Genomic DNA, 25784 nt, shown 5'->3' with positions numbered 1-25784 from the left:
CTTTAGCAAACGCAATTTCGGGGATGTTTTTGTTCAAACAAAGATCTTACTCTTTTTTTTTTTAAAGATTATTTTTGGGCATTTCTGTACGGTGGCCTTGAAGTGCAAATCACAACAGCAAATGGAAAAACGCAACAGCAAATCATAAAACACAACAGCAAATATGAAAACACTTCAACAAATATGAAAACAAAACGGCATTAACTTCTACCGGAAAGGTAGGGCCTATCTAGCAGAGGACAGACCCTCCTGATTGGACAGATGGACTGTCTGTCTTTTAACAGGAAGGAGACGTGTTTTCATATTTGCCGTCGTGTTTTCATATTTGCCGTTGTGTTTTCCTATTTGCTGACGTGTTTTCATATTTGCCGTTGTGTTTTCATATTTGCCGTTGTGTTTTCATATTTGCCGTTGTGTTTTCCTATTTGCTGACGTGTTTTCATATTTGCCGTCGTGTTTTCATATTTGCCGTTGTGTTTTCCTATTTGCTGACGTGTTTTCATATTTGCCGTTGTGTTTTCATATTTGCCGTTGTGTTTTCATATTTGCCGTTTTCATATTTGCCGTCGTGTTTTCCTATTTGCCATTGTGTTTTATGATTTGCTGTTGCGTTTTTCTATTTGCTGTTGTGATTTGCACTTCAGGGCCACCGTATTTCTGCCTTTATTGGATAGGAAAGCTGAGCTATGAAAGGGAAGGGGGGGAAACATATGCAGGAAACCATCACAGGTCGGACTCAAACCCTGGACCTTCTGCGTCGAGGAACAAACCTCTACATATGTGCGCCCGCTCTACCAACTGAACTAACGGGCCACCCCGATCTTACTCTAACTCATTACAAATCCTTTCCATAATGTTGTCAGACACTATATAGAATAATAATAATCTGAGCCTGTCAATGGCAAAACAAGCATTTTTGTGGAACGTAAATGGAAGGTGCACAATTGCCCCATAACTTACATTGTAGCTTGTTTCGCTGATTGCCGATTGCAGCGGTCTTGCTTAATACTGTACCGATTTCAAAGAGCGTTGTTCCCGTCAGTCACTTAGACACAAACACCTAAGTTACCCTTTAAGGAATTCCAATCCTAACAGACCCATATAGTTTCTGTCTTTGTGTGCCCAGACATGACAGACCATCTACAAGATGGAAGCAAAACTGCCGTTCCTTTGTGTAATCCCTACTGCAATGTGTGTGGGAGTGAACAGACAAGAGAAGAGGCCCTGTCACAAGCATGCGTTACATAAACCGCTTTAGTACTATGATCTGTTTGACTATGCTGTAAATATCCCTTCAATGTAACTTTCCATCATAATGGCAGGTAGGACCAAATTCTCATAAACTACAGGCACTACAGAGCTACTTGCATCTTGCTTGCCTGATTGCAGCTGTTAAATAATAGTTTGACAAGGTCAAGTTCAAAATTAACCCTCAAAGAACATATTTCACTATAATGTGACAGTTATATGTTAACCACAGGGCCGTAGCCAAGGTTTTGAAAGTGCTCAGGACTAGAGTCCCCCAAACCATAAGATTGGCGGCTCGATCACAGGCTCCTCCGACCACGTGTTGTAGTGTCCCTGAGCAAGACATTGAACCCCAACTTGCTCTCTGGATGTGTCTCACGGATGGCCGGATGCCTAGTCAGGGGTACGGAGTTCTGGACCCAAAATGCACGACGCATGAGGAGCTGATGTGGGTGAACTTTTTAGTAAAAGAGAAAAATCCCAGTTTACATGAATCCTGCAGCGAACGAATCCAAACATCCATCCATCCATCTTCGTCCGCTTATCCGGGGTCGGATCGCGGGAATCCAAACAGAGAAAAAAAATCCAAAATAGCCTACTCCAACAAAAAAGTTAGGCAGACAACAGGTACGGGGAAACGAGCAGGAACACTCAACAATAGATGACGACATGACAAAAGGCTCATTTGAAATGAGCCAGGCCAGCCTAGATTCGATCACCGGCGATCGCCACCCAATGCATGCCGGTTAGATTGGTGTCCGACTTGATCCTGACTTGCTCTGACGTCGTGCACACGTGGGCAACGGTTACCTCACGAGATCAAGGCGGCCGCAATTTTTAGAGCCAGGCACCGCAATTGCTCTCCACCGACTGCAAGACCCAGGGCATGATGGGAAAGGCCTGGCTCTCAGCTGATCTAACAGCTGATTGGTTCAGAATCGTCTCAACATGACGTTTTATGTCAACTTTTTGTTTTTGAATTGGAGGCATTTTGATTGGTATTTGTCTGATTTAAAGGCTTATTCTGTTAACAGGATACGTTGTGTGGCTGATGGTGATGTTTAGAAGTCCGAGAGACTAAATCCGTTCAGATTACGGATCATCTACAGTCTGTTGTATTTTAACATCAGCAACAGATCGCATGTAGAGCATTTTAACAAGCTACTCTGTCTTTATAAGAACAACTGGAGACTGTGTACAAGCTGATATATGGGTCTGATAACATTTTATTTCATCAGAATTGGACCTGGAACAGGATTTGAGTGTTTCTGTGACTTCCTGTTCAGACTGAAGGCTGCTGGAAACGGCTGGAAACTGTCGGACTTGACCGCGGCTTTTTGTCACCGCCCATTGTTGCTGCCGCCCTCTTTTGTCCACTTTACAGGCTGAAAAGAACAGAGGACATTAAATACTGGGGCAAACGAGCAGGTGAAACATCTTGGGGACAAATCAGACTCAAACAGGAAACCAAGCTAGACCAAGACCCATGAAACCAAACACTACAAAACAATACAGAAAGTAAACCTAGGGAAACGTACAAGATGAGTACAGGAAAAAACTACTGAACAAGTAACAAGGAAACCGGAATCAATCAACCACAGGGCATGAGTTAAAATAAAACAGAAACCAACTAGCTGTCCACTGCTCTTAATACATAGGATGGGTTAAATGCAGAGATTTAATTTTCGCTACTTTGTACTGTCAATTGTATGTGATGGATTTATAATACAGTTGTTTTTTTCCTTTATTTCCAAACCCACACCCACTTTTGAACAAAAAGATTTAAATCTCATATTTCATAGATTCATTGATTTCAGTGTTGCCAACTTAGCGACTTTTTTTCAAAAAAGCGACTAGCGACAAATCTGATAGTATCGTCCAGCGGGCACGCAAAGTATTTCTCTCCTGTGGCCGCCAAAACAGTCTCCTCTCTCTTCTGTTGTGTGACTCACTGAGGCGCAGCCCCTCCTCCCCTCTCTCTTCATGTGCAGCAGCACTGCGCAGGCAGGTAGAAAGGGGAGAAGGGACAGGGTGTGCGGGGGCCGGTGTAGGTACGAGAGACAGCGGGACGCGACGGGAGAAAAGACTCCGCTGAGCCAGCCTTCTTTGAGAATTCTTTATCGATCTTTTTTCCCTCCCTTTGTAGAATTTCTTTTATTTACTTCAAAGATAGGCTACCTAAGTAATAATTATAAGGTAAAACAAATTGCTGTATTGAATTTGTGATTATTTGGCTAAAGAGTTCTATTCCTTTCTATCTACGCTGCTGACACAACCACTAAGCTTTATGCAAATTAGTGCGTAATGATGTCACAAATATGCAAATGAGCGTATGACGTCATCTAGCGACTTTTGGAGCTGGTGCTAGCAACTTTCATTGGAAAAGAGTTGGCAACACTGATTGATTTGCTCAATTAGGTCCATTTCTGAATGTTATTTCTCAACATGATGGTCAAAATAGTTTTTTAAAGTCCTCTCCACACTGCCAGAAATACAGTTTTGGTGAATCCTTTTTCTTTATTAATTTTTATTAACCTAAAATTGTACGTTTTGAGTATGTTGTGTTGTATCTGCGGTTTATTTCTAAAAAGCACTTTGTAACTTCAAGAAAGTGCTCTATGAATTAAGTTTATTATTATTTAATTGTAATAATTCTTATCATTGAAATTTGTCATTACACAGCCTATACAGGGGTGCCTTATCATTCAGATCAATGATATACTGTACATTTCTGATGTACCTTGTGACATACATGTATATAATGAATAAAAAGTAATTGTTAAGTGCCTTTAATGGGAGCTTTTTGAAGGCTTAATTTTTTTTCCATCAAATTGTACTCTATTGTAGATATTGTCAATAGCATTACGAAAGTTGTCAGCAACCTTTACACGTTTATGATATTGCTGTGTATACAGAGTCAATTTGAAAGAATCAAATGCACTTAACATACAGTATAACCAGGGGCGATGCTAGGATCAGACCTTTAGGGGGGCTCAGCCCCTAATGAGAATGTGACACGGATACAGTGCCTTGCAAAAGTGTTAATTCCCCCCCATGCTAAATCAGTAATTTCATTAGCCGATAATCTCCGAGCTAGCTACGGAGCAACAACGTCAGCTAACATTTTTACCTAAACTTGACACTTTATAAGTCACAGTAATAACGACCAATTCAACCCAATGTTCTAACATTCAGCTAATTTAGTATCTTACGTTTCAATTTGGGTTCTAATCTGCGCCATGAAATTACCAACTTCTTCTCTGGGGACTACAAACGATAAACTTCCCAACTTAAGCCCCCCTAAAAAGGGTCTAAAATCGCCCATGAGTATAACCATCTGAAGTATTTGTCGCTGAGATTGTTTTGTACATGCCACAGAAGAAAATGTTGGGCCTATACGTGTTAGCAACATCTCTGCAGTTTTGATAAAACACAGCTATGTTTTGTGCAAGGATTGAAATTATTGTTTGTATTTGCTGAACTGGTTGTAGATGTGTGAATGCGGTATGACTTTATGTTATCATCTTCACCGACAAATCACTAATCTGAAACGTTATGGTGGCGTTTATGTAATAGGGTATGATTTGCTCCATGTGCCTTGAAACATAATGGGACATTTGCCCGGTCAGTGTCTTTAGATACATTGTCCACCCTGAGCAGTCTAAGCAGCAACACAAGTGATGCTGGATTTTAAATGATTCAATGTATTGTGAAAATTACCCGTGCAAGAAATTTCATTTTATTACCTACTTACTTTTACACTCGTTCTTTAGTTTTCCTGACCTCAAAACCAAGCTTAGAGGATTAAGGAAATGAAAAAGAATTTGTTATCTGTATGATCAATATATTGCAATACTTGTTTTGGTTAAAGATCTTTTTTCCCCTCTCCATGTGAGAGCGAGTTGAAACCACATGATTTGTTCATTTCACATTTGTCAGACACTTTGGAGACAACAGCGGTGTACATGTGTTCTACAGGGGACACTGTCACCTAGTGGACAAGAACATATGTCAGCATTGACGCCACTTGATTTGTCCATTATAAGACTGATGCCATGACTTTAGTGTTAGCTGACACTTTTAAAACTGGGTTCAAACACAATCACACACATCTCTATTTAATCTACTTCTCCATCCAGTTTAGGTCTTAATTGTTGAATAGTTGTAGAAAATCCATTAAAGCAGCAACTTCAGACATACAAAAAAAATAAAATAAAAATAGATATTTGTTGTGCATCTTTCCAGTTGCAGTTCATTGATTTTGACTTTAGTGGGAGAGATAGATAATGAAAAACTTGCATTATTCAGTTATCAGTGGACTCCCACAATACAGAAACACACAATTAGAGCTTTTTTGTGTTGTTTGAAAAGGACAAGGAGGTTAATTAATTCTAAATAATACATGTGCATATTTTTTGTGGGAAGCTATAATATAGGCAGCTCCATTTCCAGTATAAGATGGCTAGCAGCTTGTGCGATATAGACAGGTATACGAAGATCACAAGTTGAGGGTGGTGTAAATGAATTAATTAGACAAAGGAAAATGTGGATAATTATAAATAAAAGAGGTCTGTCATTTCAAGAGAAATACATCACTTTGTACTGGTTCTAGACAGCATAATAGTTGTTTCTATAAACATCAAGAGGTTATGCCTAGGGGGCAACAACTTATACTTAAAGGTGCTCTAAGCGATCTTGGGTGACGTTACTTCTTGTTGACGTTCGAAGTATTTTCAAACAAAACGAGACTAGCTCGCTCCTCCTCATCCCGTCCCCTCCCCCTCCCTTTCGTGCTTCCGCGCACTAACCCCCCCCCAACTCCCACCCCCAAATCCTTGTTGTCGGTTATTGGCTGGAACACTGTTTGTTATGTTTAGTGGTGCAGGTTGGCGCAGTTTGTTATTGTTGCCGTTTGTAGAGCCTGGGCTGTCTACAGCGACCGGGTTTTTTTTTACAGTGTGTTCAGGGGACAGGCAGCTAGCGGATAGTGAGGAGATGTTTGCTGTATGTGACAAAGAATGTTGTAGCCTAAAAAAAACACGTGACATCGCTTAGAGCACCTTTAAGAGCTTGTTTTCCTTTCTGCTGTTGGTTCGCTTTCCCTCACAGATATTCATCTCTATCATTTCATTTTCGTTTATGGGATGAAAACAGAAGCATGTTCATTTGTCAGCTTTAAATAGTAAAGGGGGGAGGGGTGTTTATTTGAGTGCCCCTCTCTATGTGGTAAATTTGTTTAATCCACCATTACAACTAATCCATTCATAATAAAACACGTGTGAACACCAGCAGGTTCCTGTCGTTATCTCTTCTTTCCATCTAATAGTCAAGAAAAACATTTTGCTGAGATAATCTATGTATATTAAACAGATGATGTGTTTCCATCAGAATATAACACGGAATTAATATAATGAATGGCAAACTGTGCTTCAGTAGCAGGATGTTTGCTTTTTAAATGGTATGCTTAAATGAGATTAAAAAAAAAACAACTAAAAAAACATAAACTACAGTTGTTATCCCTGGAGACTTGGCCCTGAGTGCTGCTACACATCTCTGTTTTTTTGTATTATTATTATTATAATAATGAAGGAGCTCAGCATCTCACAGCTGGACTTCACAGTGCAGCTGTTTTGTCGCTGCTGTGGGAGAAAATTGCTCATTTTCACAAATTAGTATAAACAGTGCGATTGCTGAATGAGCAATCACACTTTCTTTTGCTTTTTGATCAACTAGATATCCATAGTTCGTTCAAACATAAAAAGAAAACTCACAAACAGTTTAGGAGTTATTGTGTGATATGGAATGCATTGGAGTCCAATTTACTCACATTGTATTTATAGCTCAGCCTTTATGCACTGTACATGTTACATTAACATTTCAAAATGCTCAGCTTGGCGTACTGATTATCTATGTATACGCTCATAATAATGGCATGGGAAGGTAAAGAGGTATAGAAAGCATTAAATCGAGTCTGCCCAGCCACTACTTTGGACTACTTATTTATGTCTCTCAGTGTATAAGAATATACTCTTGTGAAAATCTTAAATACTCAGTACTGCACTCTGCTGCTGAGCACATAGTGATGATATTTATTTTGAGTTATGATGAGTGACATGATTATCTAAAAGCTGTGGAGTTCAATTCACTCTGACTCTACTTTAAGATACTCAGTGTGTCCCACTAATCAATCACACATGCGCTGCTTATAATGAAAACATTTATAGTTTATGAGATATAAAATGGATCTAAACTTGCTGAAATCCCATTAGATCCCATTTCACACCTACAGTATAATGCCATTTGAGTAATTTGAAGTTATGCATTGCATTACAGCCTATAGGGTCTTATTCAGTCTGAGAACTCACTCATTGTATACACAATGCAAACTCTATTGCATTTATAAGTTAACATTCAGTAGGGAAATCTGATCAAGCACATAATAATCATAATTGAAGATGTTATGATATAATGCATGGACGTCTATTGGACTTGCAGCCTTTGTATGCATTAATGGTATACAAACTCCATTCAAATGACTTAAAGCTCAGTACTGCAAACTGATCTACCATATAAGTTCATTAATGCAGTCCATGCGGCTACCATTGATGCTATAAATCAATGATTATACAGTTTAAAATACTCAACCTCACCCTCTGATCTAACGATGACTTTAAGGTGAGTCATACAATTCATGTAAGTGCTCAAGAGCCCAATTATCTCCTGCCTATAACTTAGTATATTATCCATCACAAGTCCTGCATTAAAAGTTGTATTTAAGAAATACAAACAAAATTAACAAAAAAGAAAAAGAAAAAAAGTAAACGTGTTCAGCATGCATACTATGCAATATTAGAGTGTTGCATCATTATATGACATCATTGCATTACTGTCGATGCATTGGCATGTAAGCAATAAGTTGATGTGTGCAACAGGTGGAATTGTGGGATAGTTTAATCTGCAACAATGCATCATGTTTGCATTGACTATCTGTTTTGCATGTACAAGCTTAACTAGATATGCAAAGCAATAAGTAGGCTAACTAAATGTGGTGGATTAACAAGAACAATATATCGCTTTGAAGCTTATTGGAGTAGAAGTTTAGTACTTGAGTTATACAGTCTATATCACCATGATAAACTTGATTTTTTAAATTTTTTTTAATTTATGATAACATATCATGTCATGTACAATAATAATGACTTGACAAAGCTTAATAAATAAAGGCATCATTGTTACTGCTGCTGATACTGCAGTCTCCATGATGACTTCATAAACTGTCTGTTTCCCTTTAACGCGCGCCGCTGATGACGCCACCACTTGTTCGACAAGCAGCACAACAAGGAAGTGCCTTTCTGGCTCAACCCGTTTCGGACCGGAGCGACTTTATGAGCTATGCTTTTCCTGTAGCACAGGTAAGTAATGCCCCCAAAAAACCTCGTGAAAATGGATTTTCTGTCGCCAAAATAAAAGGAATTTGCGATAAACTAACGTCAAGCTCCCGTGTCGAAACATGGTCTATGTAGCTAACGTTATGAATGTTACTGGTTTCACTTTCTAGCTGGAACAAATTTAGAGCCAGACACGTAACATTAACTTGCATGAACTTCAGGTAACGTGAAACTACGCAGTAGGGAAAAATATTGGTAAAACGTTTAAGAAAAATGTTTCTTGTCGCAAATACACCACCATTACATGTTGCTCCTAAACTAACGTTACTCTATTAAGGCCGACCTTCCGGGTAAGGTAGCTAACGTTAGCATTGAGCATGTCAGTGTTGTTGTGTAGGCCTAATCACTGTAAAGTTGACGACATGCTGGTTTCCGAACTCTGTCCACTTACGTGAAGAAATCGTTAAATGAGCTTCTTAAACACATTTCAAATAGAAATACCATTGTTTTGCTTCAAGTGTACTTGAGCGGAATTATGACTACAACAGCAAACGTAGGCTAAATGTGTTGTATGCGTCAGTAAAAAACATCGACTCAGACTAAAAAGCTAAAAAAAAAACAAAAAAAAAACAGAATGCAGGACATGCAATATAATATAGTTAGGGACATCTTGAATTCCCCCCAAGAATAATGCGTTTTAGCGGGTTAGTTAGGCCTATTACCAGTTGCACCGAGAGTATCAGCATATACCGTGGTAAAGTTGGTTTTATATTGGACGTTGGATATTCGACACATTCCGAAAACCTATTATGTAGCTTGACCTTTTGACCTATCCATCTCAAAACACATCTGGTGAACTCAGCTAACTGCCCTACACGTAACACAAAGCTTCTTTTTTCGAAAAAATCCACCCTTTGATTTTATAAATATTTTTTACTCTCAATAAATGCTTTAAATCTATTATGCGGCTTGACCTTTTGTCAAAACACATCTGGTGAACTCAGCTTTGTGTTACATGTAGGGCAGTTATCTGAGTTCACCAGTTGTGTTTTGAGATGGATAGGTCAAAAGTACGGTGGCCCTGAAGTGCAAAACAGAACAGCAAATAGGAAAACAGAACAGCAAATAGGAAAACAGAACAGCAAATAGGAAAACAGAACAGCAAATAGGAAAACACTTCAATAAATCATAAAACACAACGGCAAATAGGAAAACATGACAGCAAATATGAAAACACGACAGCAAACATGAAAACACGACAGCAAATAGGAAAACACGACAGCAAATATGAAAACACGACAGCAAATATGAAAACACAACAGCAAATATGAAAACATGACAGCAAATAGGAAAACACGACAGCAAACATGAAAACACGACAGCAAATAGGAAAACACGACAGCAAATATGAAAACACGACAGCAAATATGAAAACACAACAGCAAATATGAAAACACAACAGCAAATAGGAAAAAATGACAGCAAATATGAAAACACAACAGCAAATATGAAAATACAACAGCAAATAGGAAAACATGACCGCAAATATGAAAACACGACAGCAAACAAACACAACAGCAAATATGAAAACACAACAGCAAATAGGAAAACACTTCAATAAATCATAAAACACAACGGCAAATAGGAAAACACGACAGCAAATATGAAAACACGACAGCAAATAGGAAAACAAAACGGTACAAAACTTCTACCGGAAAAGGTAGGGCCTATCTTGCAGAGGACGGAGCCTCCTGATTGGACAGACGGACTGTCTCTCTGTTAAAAGTAGGCGCTTTTCCGTGTTTTTCACCTCTCCTTCCTGTTAAAAGACAGACAGTCCGTCTGTCCAATCAGGAGGGTCCGTCCTCTGCTAGATAGGCCCTACCTTTTCCGGTAGAAGTTAATGCTGTCGCGTTTTCATATTTGCTGTTGTGTTTTCCTATTTGCTGTTGTGTTTTCCTATTTGCCGTTGTGTTTTCCTATTTGCCGTTGTGTTTTATGATTTGTTGAAGTGTTTTCCTATTTGCTGTTGTGTTTTCCTATTTGCCGTTGTGTTTTCCTATTTGCCGTTGTGTTTTATGATTTGCTGTTGCGTTTTTTTATTTGTTGTTGTGATTTGCACTTCAGGGCCACCGTACAAAAGGGCAAGCTGCATAATAGATTTTTCGAATGTGTCAATATCCAACGTTCAATATAAAACCGACTTTACAATGGTTCTGCATAGTCACTTCACCAGAGCAAGTGTCATGTCAAGTCCGAAGGCTGAATAGCACAGCGAGGAACTCTTTCTTCTATACTGTCATAGGCATATGGGAGGATCTCCCACTCTACATCAACCAGAGTCAGAGTAGAGGGGGTGTATAGGAATAGGGGTAAGCGGTAGAGCTGCACGATATGAGGAAAATATGCAATGTGCGATAACGTTGAACGATATTACTTGCGATGAATAAACAAAAGTGTACTCAGTTCTGCATTTCTGCTGCTTTCAGTATTCTGCTACCACAATACAACAAATTGCATAATTTTATTGAACAAATTGAACATGCAGTTTTCTACTGATACTTTCTTTCAACTAACTCAAATCACTCAAAAAGAGTGTCTTTTGCGATATGACGCAGCCTTTTGCGATGTGCTTATTGTGCCAGTTATCGCGATAACAATGGAAAAAATATATAAAACGGAAAAAAGCAAATCCTCGCATATTGAAAGCTGTACTAAGCAATTTTGTTTTGTTTAAAAAGTGACCTACGTGGAGAGGCGTTCAGTGATAGTATAGAATGAACGCCCAGTTCGAGGTACTTGACCTCAGAAGAAAGTGAGGTTTTCTGAAAACTCGGGCTACAGCTTTCACACACAGTGTCAGGAAGCTGCAAACAAATGATTTGGACTACTTTAACTGGTATGGTATGACCTGTATGTTTTTAGGATGCCTGTTGAAAGCCTGGAGACAAGGACAGTGGAGGTGCTGGCGCTGCCTGCAGCAGTGGATGAGGAGCTGCTCTTTCTGTACTTCGAGAATAAGCGCCGCTCCGGGGGAGGTCCACTCGTCTCTGTGGAGAAGAAGGGTGACCGCGCCATATTGGTGTTTGAAGAGGCAGAAGGCAAGTGGCATTTTGCAAGTATGGGCATGCATATCTATTTGTTAGCCTTTGACCCTAGCTGCTTTTAAAATCTTACATGTTCTTTTTCCAAATTTCTTCGCTATCTTTTAATTTGGAGTCCAATCAGTGCTGGTGGTAAATGTAGTAGAAATAAATTAAATTCCCCTGTGCTATATTGGCTGAGAAAGCGAGTTCTCCTGCCCGTGGAGCCGTGGCACCTACGTGTACAAGGATGCATTGCGCGAGCAGCGACTTCGCTTACCTCTCTTAGCTTTTTTTAGTAAACAAAACAAACTCACAAAATGTCAAGAAAGGAAATAGTTTTACACCTAAACAGAAAAATACTACCGTACACCTTTTTTGAATTCAAGGTTGTCACTTTCACCGAACCAAGACTAGATTATTTCCCTTGTTAACACACTTCATTCAAACCGGCTCAGTGGTGTTTTTTGCCCGCAACTGCTCCTTCCAGGCAGCGCTGCGACCGCTGCCTCCAAGGCACCTAACCATAACCATAACCATAACCAGTGCCTAATCCTAGTGCTGTCGAACACCGATCAACTTCAAACCGCTTCTCTCTGGCTAAATATGCTGAGGCTGTAGTTTACAGAGAAGAACACATGGAAGATTGTAGACAGCATTGAGCCCTAGCTGTCAATGCTGAATTAGCATTCCGTACACCTGTCGCACACTGGTGTCCGGAAGTAGAGCAGGTTGTGTAGCTGCAGCTGGCTCAGCCCCAGAGACAAGGAGAACATTTGCAGGCTTTTTTTTTTCACACACCACATACCTAACCCAGATAGATAGATAGAGGTAAGGTTAAAAATCGCTGAAGTTTCCGTTTAAAAAAAATAAATTCTTAAGACATTCTTCTTTCTTTTTTTTTTTTCTTTTTTTTTAAGTCTAGTCTGCGCTTGTTAGAGGTAGGATATTTACAGTGTCTTATTCAAACACAGACTTTCAAACCACCTCCAGAACACTAACACAGAAACAAAGCATTACTATGCTTAAAAGAGAATTGTAATTCAAGACAACGAATGGAAACGTCATTAAAGTACTGTATGCTAATCCCGCCTTTTCTTTCTGTTGCAATCATTTTGACAGCTGCAGCCCAAGTGCTGTCTAAAGGGCACCACGTTCTGCATAATGTGGAGCTGAGCGTGAGAAAGCCGGCCTCAAAGGACCCATGTAGACTGCTGCTGCGGGGGATCAACCCCAACACCAGCATAGAGATGATAGAGCTCTATGTGGAGAACATGATGGGGTTGAACGTGCCTGACTACAATCTGTATCCCTCGCCGGGAAGAGACTTCATTCTCATTCACCTCAGCCAACCCTTCTCGAAAGGTTTATTGAGCACAATATCTTCCTTACTGATGTGTTTGAACTGCTTCCAAATGTCTAGCTTGTTATTTTTTTCATGGCATCGTTTAATATATAAGTCCCTCCAGAAAAACGCGGTTATGCGATCGCATAATTCAATGCATAAGTCCGCATATTTATGCGGGGGCCGCATTTTTTTTCAAATACGCCCCACTTTCGGCGCATAAATTGCCGATTTCCGTGCAAAATATGCGGGGCTTGCATGATTTCATAATCCCCGCATTGTCGTTGCAAAAAAGTCCCATATATCTTAGCAGAAAGTTGAAAAATGTTGCGTTTACTTCACACAAGAGCAGCCATTTTACCCTGTTGCCATGGGAACGTTATGAAGTGACGTAATTACGCGACGTGAACATCATCGAAAAGCTGCAAACCCCGCGATGAAGCCACGATGAAACCTCAGTTTTTGAAAGTTCCCGCAATTTCATCGCATAAAATTGCATAAAATATCCCGCATATTCCATCGCATTTTTTTAAGAAAACGTGCCGCATAATCAAGGATTTCTGCCAGCAACAATCACAAAAAATGAATTTCTGGAAGGACATATAAATAAATAAATAATTATTTATTTATTTATTTATTTATAAATAAATATATATATATATATATGTGTGTGTGTGTGTGTGTATATATTTATTTATTTATTTATTAATATATATTATTATTTTTTTTGTAGACTTCCAAAACCTTAGTGCTAAAATCTCTAAGAGGAAGCTCGACGGGGCCATGGTAACTCTTGAACAGACTGAGCAAACGGACTCCGTGTTAGTGGAGAACCTGCGCCCTGGCACCGTTCCAGACATGATCACTTTGTACTTTGAGAGCGAGCGAGGTGGGAATCAGAAGGTGAAGGAGGTCACAATGCTTTCAGAGGGTAAAGCCAAGGTGTCCTTTGTCAATTATGAATGTAAGTCTTGTATCATACAACCTTTTTAAAAAAAAAAAAAAAAAAACTCTTGTTTCATCGTAGTTTTCTTCAATCAACAAAATGTCTGTATTCCCTTTTTGACAGCTGTGGGCCCTGTCCTGGGTCACCTGCACAAGCTGGACGGCGTCGATCTTGTTGTGATGCCGTGCCTCGACTGTCTTCAACCCACGGAAACATTAACGTCACCAGACTCTGGAATTGGCAGCCAAGACATGACTGAGAGAAACTTGGAGGATATTGAGATGCAGACTAGTCCTCCCGTGGTGGTCCATGCAAACAGCCAATCCTCCTCTCCGATGGCCTCGAAGCCTCTTGCTGCACAGGTAGCAGCAGCAGCAGCAGCAGTAGAAGAAGAAGCGGCAGAGGAAGTCATGGACCAAACGGAGGCCGATGATACACTATTAAGCCACGTTGCCGTCGCTGACCCAGTAAAACTCGCTTTGTTTCAAGTCAGCACCTTTCGGAAGGACACTGAAAAGGCTCACCCAAGTTTCAGCATCGAAATCAAAGACAATGGCGTGCACATTGCAGGGACTGACAGGCAAAAGGTGGAGCAGATAAAGCACGCCGTCTTGGACTGTTTTGGCAAAATGGCTGAGACTCATTTCACCGTCGAGCCAGAAAAGGCGCAGTTCCTTGCAAGAGAAGATGTAAAAGAGCGTTTACTGCAAAGCATGGCTCAAACTGGGTCACCTGCTATGTACACCGTATCAGACTGTAATGTCAAGGTAACCTCCCTCTCCCAGGACTCTATTAACCAGGCAAATAGCTTTTTGAAATCCCAGCTGTGTCACTTCAGCATTCGGGTGGACACGGAATATGAGTGCATGTTATATTGCAGAGAGTGGACAGAGTTCCTGCAGGCTCTGGGTTTCTGCTCTGTTAAAGTGTCCGAAGGAGGAGGCGAAATTGACGTGGTCACTCTGAAAGGTATGGAGAATGAGAAGCATACTGCAATCGTGGAGTTTCTTACTACACCCATTGAAAGGGAGACGGTCATCTCTATGGAGCCAGGCATGCTGAAATACATCCAGATTCATTGTCATCAGCTGCTGGCTGACATGGCCCAAGTGTCTATTTTCCCACTAGAAGCAGAGGACGTCTGTGGGCTAAAGGTATGTGGTGCATCAGTAGCACATGTATGCAGAAACAGAGACTGCAGTGTAGACAATTCCAAATTTTGCTGTACAATTAATTGTCTCAGAAATAATTGCGATTAACAATACAATTGTCTCTCTCGCATTTATTTTTTACACTTTCAAACAACTAAACGTTTTGAATGAATTCCAGGAAACATCTTTTGGCTGTATCAGTGTCATGTGACCCAGATAATGTAATAACACAGGCGCACCGCCTATGAAGTAAACAACGCCTTTTTATCATCATAAAACATTGTGTTATTTTCTTGAATTCACATTAAATTGACAATAGGTCAGGAACGTATAGTCCGGCGGAAAAAAAGGTGGCTGGTGGTGATGGTGGGTAAAAAAGGTTGTTAAATTAGCGGGTTTCCCGGGCAGATTTCAGGCCAGAAACACAAGCACGTTCAATTTCTCTGGCTTGAGTCAGCTACAGCCCAGGATGTTTGGAGTTGCTATGGCAACTAGTGACATCTGCAGCTAGCATAGCGTGGCTCAACGGTACGGCTGTGCAATTAATCGGAATTTAATCGGGATTATGATTTCGGTTCCCAATGGTCACAAAAACTGAATAATCGAGAAACTATTATTTAGCTCATTACGTCTTGCAAGTAAACTCTTTATTTTCTCTTGTGTTCTGAATGAAAAAAAATAAAGTTTAAATAGGAAAAGCATTTGGTATTTGGTAAACAGTGTTTTTTTTTTTACTGTTGATTAATTTACGTGTTACGGGCCTACTGCAGTGGCGTAAATAAATGTCACTGGTGATTGAATGTTTGGTTTTCGAGATACCGTCTTATTAATTTCTGGTGCCGTATTAACATTGTTTTTTGCAATTCCTAGACCCATCATATTGTTTCATCTTTTTGTTATTTCTGTGAATGTGCCTGATAGATCCATGGCCCTGCTACTGCTTGTCAAATGGCTGAGGAGGTGTTGCAAGGCGTGGTGTCCTCTATCTGCACCAGAACCATCACAGTGAATGCTCCCGGAGTGACTCGGTTTTTCGACGAGAAGGAGTGCAAGAGCATCCTGGAGGAGATGGAGAGGAAGTTTCAGGTCTATATCAGCACGAAGCATGTGCCCTGGGAATTCCTGCCACACCAGGTAACGTAATGATGGAAAAGACTTTCTTACTTTTTGTGGTGTTCTGTATTTTTGAGGCTATTATATACAATGTCATTCTTTCACACGTCCTCTCAGTTGACCAGTTATACCAGTTGTCATTCATCTTTATGAGCAGTCTTGAGGCCTTATTACAGTATAGCCTGAGGCTGAGTTTACCAGCAAACACAAGGCAGAAGGGAAACAATGATGTTTACTGTGTTTCTTGCCTGCTCAATGTTTTAGCTTCGCTGTACTTTCTTATCTTACTGCTGTGTTGTTGTCAGGCTCAGCTCAATGGCCACACACAAAACAATGTGTATGTTCCCAAATGTGGCAAAGATCATAGAGGAACCAGTTTCAGGCTAATGGGTGAGATGAAGGCATGAATGCATATCAGAGGCAACCACTGATTATTAGTATGTTACAAGCTGTTTTTTTGTTTGTTTTTTAAACATACGTTTTTCTTGGTTAAACCCATTACCTACTAGAGGGTGACTTGGGAATCAATTGTCGCTCCCATCCCATCCTGAGCCCACGAAAATACTCCCGTCATATCCCGATCACATGATGATTTTTTCCGTTGATTTCTATGCTCTATTCCGTCCCTATCACGTTACCAACAGTGAGATTGACTCCCGTACCGTGGGACTCACCCTCTATTACCTATATTACTGCTGGCAATTTTCAAAGCATACCAAGTTTTAAGATTGATGAATGCACTTTCTGACCATCAAGTCACTGGTTGTAGTTAATGCCTCTATGTTATGAGCATCCTCTTTAAAAAAAACTTCAAATTTTGCTTGAGATAACACAGTCTGGTTTTATTTTTATGATAATAATAATATGAGGAGTGAAGACTTCCCTGTTTGGTGAATACAAATTATTGTTGGAAACTTGATAGTTATATTTATATATACTGTGTGTGTGTGTGATTTATTAAATTAATTATTATATATATATATATACACACACACACACACACACATATATACATATATATATATATATATATATATATATATATATATATATATATATATATATATATATGTGTATATATATATATGCGTATATATATATATATATACATATATATATATATATATATACATACACACACACATGTGTGTGTATATATATCACACACACACATGTGTGTATATATATATATATGTGTGTGTGTATATATGTATGTATTTTAATAAATATTAGGGCTGTCAAACGATTCATTTTTTTTTTAATCGCATATTTTATCACATGATTAAAATTCTATTATTTTGCATTTCAGAACAGTTTTTAAGTACATATTAACAATCGAAAGCAATTCTTACCAGTGTATCTTGATTGGGAATCAAATGAATGCAAAGAAAGTTACTTTATGAACTTGATTTTAAGATTTGTAATTATTTATTTACTGTAAACAAAAGAAAAATGTGTGAATCTGTCATTATTGCACAATTCCTCCAAGTACCTAACTAAAAAACTAAAAATCCCTATCCTTACCAGAGTCAATATAGTGTTGAGTAACTCCTAAATAATGTTGATTACTCACTGACGTCCAGTGATCACCGGTTAATGAGCAGCTCATTTCTGCACCAGTCCGTGTTAACACAGCCCATCTCCACCCTCACCCGGCGACAGAGAAACAGGCTGGGTAGTCCGGTACACTGTTGTTTCCACAACAACAAAAACACAGCAGTCTCTGAACTCTTATTTCCGAACATCATCTCTCCCCCGCCCCCGAGGGCCGGTGGTCTAGTATCACGTTAACTGTACTACTATGCTTAGCTCCGTAGGTGGTAGCTCAAGCTTGACGTGCTTCGGTGATATTTTAATTCGGCTTTACACAACGTGCATATGGCTTTTGACTTGTCTACGAGCCGTCCGGGAGTTTTGGAAAATAAAAAGCGCCATTCAGGATTTCATTGCTGCTGTCTTTCTCCATCATACCTCCAGCCTGCAGCAGCAGGATGTGTTACGAGGAAGTGGCAGCTTGATAAGTAACAGTGCTGCAAAGGGTCAAAATAGCCTGTTAGGCTATATATATATATATATATATATATATATATATATATATATATATATACACATACACACACACACTAGTTATTGTAGCATTATGTCAAAGTCTGCTAATGAACATTTCGTTTCCTGTGTAAGAAACATTTGGTGTTCACGGAACATTGTATTTCTTTATTTTAGGACTTTTTAGAAACTGCGTGGGACATGATGTCCCACAAAAACTTCCAGAAAGTGTCTTCGGATGGTGCTCCACAGGAGTTCAAATCAGACTCAATGCAAACTGATCACAATGGAGCTCCTGGCAACGGTAATATCTCTCTCTTCAATAATTGCTCATATTTCTGTGCAGTTTAGTTTCCAACCAATCTGTAGTCTGGATATCACCAGACCAAGCAGACAAAAAGCTGCTTGCCGTCGCTTCTCTGTCGCCATCGTGTTAAACCCGCCAATAGCGCGCCAGGTGGATAATATTTGTAACGGAAGCAGGATAGAAAGATGTACAGGTTTCCAGCCTGAGCTGCAGGGCGAAATCAAATCACCGGCAGATCGAGCTGGGTTTACCCCGTCTAACAAATCTGTTTACCTCTTTGTAGGCCTTTTAGAGGAGGCAAAGAGAATCGTCTCAGCCGTCGATGAAAGACCCGAGGGGGGTGTGTCCAATACAGACCAACCTGATGACATGGATGGCCTGGACCTGTACACGGCAGAGGAACCGACCAGCCTGACAGACCAAGACTCTTGTGTGCGATCTGTCGATGCGTCTCAGTGCTCTGCTGAAGGGAACGCTGCGAGAGGGTTACTCCTGCAGAGTGATGGGGCTCGGGGCCTTTCTAGCAACCTGGAAGAGGAGGCCCAGCTTTCTCTAGCCATCCAGTACTCTATGGAGTCCAACCATTGGTCCCTGGAGGATGATGAGGAACAGCTGCAAAAAGCCTTGGAGATCTCCAAGAAAATGATCCCACATGAAGCCTCTTCTAGTTGTACCGACAAGAAGGTGGGCCAGCCGAAGAATAAGGACCCCAACGTGTCCTTACAGGACGCCATCAAGGCAGCCAACACCATGCAGTTGCTTGTTTTCGCAGGTTATAACTGTGACCTGATTCGGGTGGACATAGCCTTCGGGAAGAAGGTCAGCCAGAGACAGATCGAGGAGAAACTAGAGAACAGGACTGTGAAGAACATGTCCGAGTACCACAGGAAGTGTCTGGAGATGATCAAGAGGAAGCACGGAGTGGAGATCCAAATTCAGGGCACCATAATCACCGTTTCTGGCTTCAGGGAGTACGTGCCCGGAGGACTGTGTGACGTGAAGCTGCTGCTGGAGAGAATCTCCAACTCTGTCTCCGACCGGGAAATCCTGAGGACTGTCCAGTGGGCGTACCACGATCCGGCCTCCTCGGAGAAGATTCCTTATTCGCCCGATGCCACTGTGTTCATCGAGAATGCTCTGAGGTTGAGGCGGAAAAAGGTGAATATCTTGCTGGACAATCAGCCCCACATCATCGACTTTGAGAAGATGGAAGAACACAACATAGCTTCGGGGAAATCTGTGAAAATCTCCAGGAAGTTGCCCGAGTTGGGGGATTTGGTTGAGGATGTACCAGGTAAAGGGAACTTTCTAGTGTTCTAGTGCTTCTGATGCTTCTGTGTATTTAGAACAAAATTGAGTAAAGGATTATCAGACACGTCAAAAATATAACTGAATGCATCATTTTAGCCGGCAAGCTAATGCAAAACCAATAAAAATTGGGCTGGAAGTGGCCGGGACGGCTCGGTCGGTACGGGCGGGCGCACATGTACAGAGGTTTGTGCCTCGACGCAGAAGGTCCGGGGTTGGGGTCCGACCTGGGATGGTTTCCTGCACGTCTTCCCCCTCTCTCTCCCCCTTTCATTGCTTTCCTATCATTAAAGTCGGAAATGGGCTGAATACTGAATTAAAATACTTTTTAGGCACCGACCGAATTGCCTCTATAGTATTAAAAAAAAAAAATGCTCAATTTCAAGACCTAGTAAATCTCATCGCTGTCAGTGAGCCAATAAGCACGCAGCATGCTTCTACCGAGATCTCATAATGTTTGTGATTGGCTGTCTAACGTTACACGTCGCAGAGACACGCAGGAACAACTCGACGTTACACAGAGAGACGAGGCTCACGTAGTAGGAGATAAAAAAAATAATTAAGATTTGTGGCGGAATGTTGTAATTTCTTTTTGTTAAATGATTTAATGAAATTGGTAGGAGCCGGTATCGAAGTCACGGTATTGGTACCGGTATTAACATTTTTTTAACGATACCCAGCCCTAAAAAAGACACCGTGCTTCTAACGATATAACGTTATGTTTATTTTTAAAGTGGCCTTTTTCTGGGATTTGGGGTGTTATTTTGTGTCTCTGGTGCTTCCACACTCATACAAACTTGGGGGAAAAAAAAACATGCATTCTGTTTTGAGTGAGATACGCAGTGTTTCCTTTAGGATTTTTTTTTTAGCAGTGGGGGCAGGTCCGCACCCATATATAAATAATAATATAAATATAATATAAATAATGCAACTAAAATACAAACGCGGGCGAGGGCGTTCAGCAATCGCTATCGAATCAACAGCCACGTGCAATTTAGCTCGCAGGTGAAGAATACAAACAACGAACATGATGACAACTTATGACAACATAAGTTATACCACTTAGAGTTCTCAAGGACGTACACACACAATCTCAACTGGCTAGTTATCGTCGTGCGTCCGCGCTATTCTCCGACATGCACTCTAACAATGCAGCCCTATTTCTGATAGTTGCCGTGGGGGGGCCGCCACGGTCAAATCAACATAGAGGAAACACTGGATACGGGTTCCTGAATGTGTCCTGCCTTCAGTCTCCGGGTGAGCTGTTCAAAATCGGCACGGCTTTCTACGTCACTAGCCGAAACAAGGTGGCGAACCCTAGCATGCTAGCATGCTAGCTCGTTCTGAATGGCAAAACGCTGCTACAACACACACTAGTTCACCATAATCTACAAAAGAACTACTTACTGTTCTGCAGGTATTACCACGCAAAGTTGGAAGTGCGCCCTCGTTTAGAAGAAGTCTCCCTGCTAATCCTGCCTTGTACTGACTGAAGTTGTAGAAATAAACAGCTAGCTAGATGATGTGATCCTTACCTAGCTACTGCGCATGTGCGCCTCCCAACAAAGATGTTACAGCAGTGAGAGGTCTCACTCTGTAGCTAAAACGGAGACCTGACACAGGGTGAAAAGAGGAGCTGCAGCAACAAAAATATGTTTTTTTTTGAAAATTTAAATAATGTAAACCTATTCTGGTACAACCTCAAAATACAGTTATGAACCTGAAAATGAGCATAATATGGGCACTTTAAGTCCATGTCTCTTGTCTGATGGAAATAAGTCTTGGACTTTATTTTGTCATCACTGACATTTTGTAAATTTGTGTCATTTAGTGTTTTCTTTCTCATAATATCAAACTAAACCTCTAAGATCTGTTAGCTAGCTGACTTTGTTGCTGGCTACTCCATTCTATTCATAAACAGTATTTATTATTATTTTTTCAGTTAAATTTTTGACATGGCTGATCATCTTTTACTGCTTTTTAGCAGATTTTGGGGCTCCAGATCTTTGTCGATAAATAATATGAATTATAAAATGAGCAAACTGATCGAAAAACTCAATGAAATGATGATTACTAAATGCTTTGTTAACAGAAGAGGAATACTCTCTGCTGTCGAACCTGCCCGAAGCCACCAAAATCGACGAGGAATCGGACGAATTTCAGGAAGTGGTGAAGAATTTCTACGAGACCATACAGGAATACCACAGCAAAATCAGAATCATACAGGTTAGGAGAAAAATAAGCCACATGTTTTGCAACAAATTCTCTGCTGTGTCTGAGGTAACGCTTAGATTCTTCGCACAGGTGGAGAAGCTCATGAACCGACTGCTGTACAACCAGTACAAGTTGAAGAAGGCGAGCGTACTGCAGCGCGCCACATATCCGGAAATCGAACGGACTCTCTATCACGGCACAAGTGAGAAGTGTGTGAAAGAGATCTGCGTTCACGGATTCAACAGAAGCTTTTGTGGAAAGAATGGTATGTGTTTAATACCGCCGTTCTCTTGTCTGACTCAATTTCTTTCGTCTTTGGCAGTAGTGGAAGAAGTATTCAGATCCATTACTTAAGTACAAGTACTAAAATATATATATATATATATATATATATATATATATATATATATATATATATATATATATATATATATATACTGTAAAAAAAACAAAACAACCTCTGTTACAAGTAAGGGTCCTGCATTGAAAATGTTACTTAAAGCTACATTGTGTAAGAATTTCTCCCATCTAGTGGTGAAATTGTATATGACAACCAACTGAATATTACTTTCTAGGAGGTTGTACTTAAGTACAAGTACTAATAAATAAATAAATAAATATATATATATATATATATATATATATATATATATATATATATATATATATATATATATATATATATACTGTAAAAAAACAAAACAACTTCTGTTACAAGGGTCCTGCATTGAAAATGTTACTTAAAGCTACATTGTGTAAGAATTTCTCCCATCTAGTGGTGAAATTGTATATGACAACCAACTGAATATTACTTTCTAGCCCCCTCTCTCCCCCCGCCACTCCAATTGGTCTTGTTGTTTTGCCTGTCTCGTTGTCGCTTTTAATTCTCTTTTTCGCTTCCCTGGCGAGTAATCTTCCCCCTGGCATTCATCACCGTGCCACTGAGTGTAAAAAGCGCGAAAGGCGGAGGTATGTCCCTCTTCGGCTAATGTATTTTAAAGATGGAGGCGCTACATGGCGAGCCGTCATTCCAGCGACTCCGCTCGTATGTATTCTGAATGATTCTGAATGGCAGATTCTACGCATACAAGAATACTTTGATTAGTCGGTGGAAGTAATTACACATCAATGAGCACATATTTGTGGAAGAACAAAGGGGTTTTTGCAAAGAATCAACTCAAGAAATGACACAATGTAGGTTTAAGTAAAAAGTATAAGTACCATCAGGAAAATGTACTTAAAGTATCAAAAGTAGAAGTAAGCGATGCTTAAAAATCCTCACATTTTCCAAACAGTTCTGTCAATCAACCTAGTGTTTCGTCGTCGTTTAATCATTTCACTTTGACTTGTAGGCCTGTATATTGTTGGGTAGTTTAATGTATAATAAAACATCATACTTTTTACTAGCCTGGGAAAACCCTGACGAACTTTCCTGCAAATTTGAGATTTTCTCCGCAAATCCGTCTGGCCAAGAGCCCATTCAAGCCCATTTCCAATGTTTCCAAATTGAGGCACCAATCACAACCGTTGAGGCGGGCTTTACACGATGACGATAGCCCAGCGACGGCGAGCAGCTTTTTGTTTACATTCAACATGACGGCTACCGAAGCGCAGCAACAACCCGTTGATGCAGCTGTTGCTGCTACGTCACCTGGATCGTTGGTCTGATTGGTTGAAGGACTATCCAATTGCGCCCAGAGGCATTTGAGCGGCGTCCGTTGGTGACGCCCCTTTGGAAATGGGCTGTGAATGAACCTTCCCCAGACCCAGGTCTGGTGTCAACCAGGCTATACTTTGTGTGTTGTGTGCAGAAATCTTAATTTGTAAAGTAACTACTAACTAAAGCTGTCAGATGAATGTAGTGGAGTAAAAAGTACATTTCTCTCTGAGATGTAGCGGAGTAGAAGTAGAAAGTGGCATGAAAAGACAAGTAAAGTAAAAGTACAGTACTTGATTAAATGTACTTAGTTACATTCCACCACTGCGTCTTGGGTATCAATTTTTGACGTGTTGTTTTCTCCACGCAGCCACCGTCTGGGGTCAGGGGGTGTACTTTGCCGTCAACTCTGCGCTGTCGGTCCAGGAGCAGTATTCCCCCCCGAATGCAGACGGATACAAGTTTGTTTTTGTGTCGAAGGTTCTAACAGGAGACTACACTACAGGTGACCATTCGATGAAGACCGCCCCGCTGAAGGAGACCGACGGTATTCCGCTCCGATACGACAGCGTGACCGATGACATCACGAAGCCGTCAATGTTTGTCATCTTCAACGACACGCAGGCTTTTCCTGAATATCTCATCACGTGCCAAAGAGTCCACCGCTGAGTGAACTGAGGAAAAAAAGGACTGCTTCTGTTATGTGTTTACCTTGTTTAGAAAAAAAAGTGGGCTAACTATTATTATAGTTATAGTTTACTGTTTGTTTGTTGTTGTTTTTTTGATCAAGTACGTTGCTGTTGACTGATCTTCGGTTTAGTCCAGTCTGATCCAGAGAAACTCAAACCACTGAAACCCAGAAGCCCATGTTAGTTAAGTCACTTTAAACATGCTCTTTCAGCACAGATGTGACTCAGCAGTTATCGCATGACATTTCACTTAGTCATTTTGGCACCACACACTCCAATTATTATTTCCCATGCTTAAACATCGCAAGCAACCAAAGTAGGTTGTATTTATGATTTTGAAAACGAACATAAATGATATGCTGCACATAGTTCTTGATACAGATCATTTTATTAATGTGAATATGACATGTTTTTAGCCTGTTGACGGTACTGGATATGCTGCTGCCTGAGTTTGATATGATCTGAAAAAAAATATATATATATATATATATATATATATATATATATATATATATATATATATATATATATATATATACTTTTTTACTTTCAGGTTCAGTGGTTTGAGTTACTCTGTAGTGTACAGGTTCTTCTTGGTGATATAAAAATAGTTAAGATAACTCTAATAATAGCTCCTAAATGTAGTTCCAGTAACTACCTGGTATGTTAGAAAACCAGCAGTTCCAGGTCCACTGTTTTCCGTTTTTTAAGAAAATGTTATCAAAAAATATGATACCATGTTTACAAAAAAAAAAGAAGGAAAATTAGGCCTAGATTGAAAATAACTAGAATTATCCTCAACACAATGCAGCAAATCATGAATTATTTTAGGTTTTAAGCCATCTTGTAAAATGAATGTATATTCTTATTTTAATAAAACACAAATAATCTGAGTTAAGCCTTGTGTGCCATGTGCAAAACGTGATGGGTCTTGATTTCCTATTCTTTACTTAGAGCGGTGAACAAATGCTGTATCTGCAGACATCATGAATGAGTGAAGTGCCTCTTTTGGAGTCCCTTTGGATTAATGATCTTTGGGTTTTCTTCTGTCTGTGACTTCTGGCCGGGAGATGTGTTTACCAAAGATCTTTTTTTCTTGTTATTATTTTTGATTGTATTACAAATTCTGTAAAATTATTATTATTATTATTTTTTTTAGAAAACATGAAGACATTGCAGTCTAAAGAAAGATCATTATTATTTTTAAGAAAATAAAGCTTCTTAAAATGAAATACCATTAGGAGTTTCTTGGGAATTTGTTTTGATCAAAAATAGGCTACTGTATAGAA

At 39.9% G+C, this 25784-nt stretch overlaps 1 protein-coding gene across 2 annotated transcripts; it reads left to right on the top strand.

The window, feature by feature from the left end:
- The first annotated feature begins 8559 nt into the window (after window positions 1–8559).
- On the top strand, window positions 8560–25732 carry parp10 (poly(ADP-ribose) polymerase family member 10). 2 transcript variants are annotated; one of them, XM_078267275.1, is made up of 11 exons: window positions 8560–8660; window positions 11562–11737; window positions 12842–13084; window positions 13798–14028; window positions 14134–15164; window positions 16083–16295; window positions 18498–18624; window positions 18911–19921; window positions 22028–22161; window positions 22240–22414; window positions 24177–25732. In XM_078267275.1, exons 2-11 carry the CDS (start codon window positions 11563–11565, stop codon window positions 24473–24475), a joined length of 3639 nt encoding a protein of 1212 aa, XP_078123401.1. In that variant the 5' UTR covers window positions 8560–8660; window position 11562; the 3' UTR covers window positions 24476–25732. The 2 variants fall into 2 exon arrangements, with proteins under 2 accessions (XP_078123401.1, XP_078123400.1); XM_078267274.1 differs by having other exon boundaries at window positions 11562–11755.
- The last annotated feature ends 52 nt before the right edge of the window (window positions 25733–25784 follow it).

This window comes from Sander vitreus, chromosome 14 (genome assembly GCF_031162955.1).
Source record: "Sander vitreus isolate 19-12246 chromosome 14, sanVit1, whole genome shotgun sequence".
Taxonomy (NCBI): Eukaryota; Metazoa; Chordata; class Actinopteri; order Perciformes; family Percidae; genus Sander; species Sander vitreus.
Note: the sequence above shows the minus strand (reverse complement) of the source record. Positions and strands in the feature narration are given on the sequence as shown.

Excerpts from the sequence above, each read along its gene's own strand:
- parp10 (XM_078267274.1), top strand. The coding sequence starts at position 11,563 with ATGCCTGTTGAAAGCCTGGAGACAAGGACAGTGGAGGTGCTGGCGCTG. Across the intron at positions 11,756-12,841 it reads AGGCAAGTGGCATTTTGCAA|CTGCAGCCCAAGTGCTGTCT; the intron begins GTATGGGCATGC and ends TCATTTTGACAG. Across the intron at positions 22,162-22,239 it reads GCAAAATCAGAATCATACAG|GTGGAGAAGCTCATGAACCG; the intron begins GTTAGGAGAAAA and ends TTCTTCGCACAG.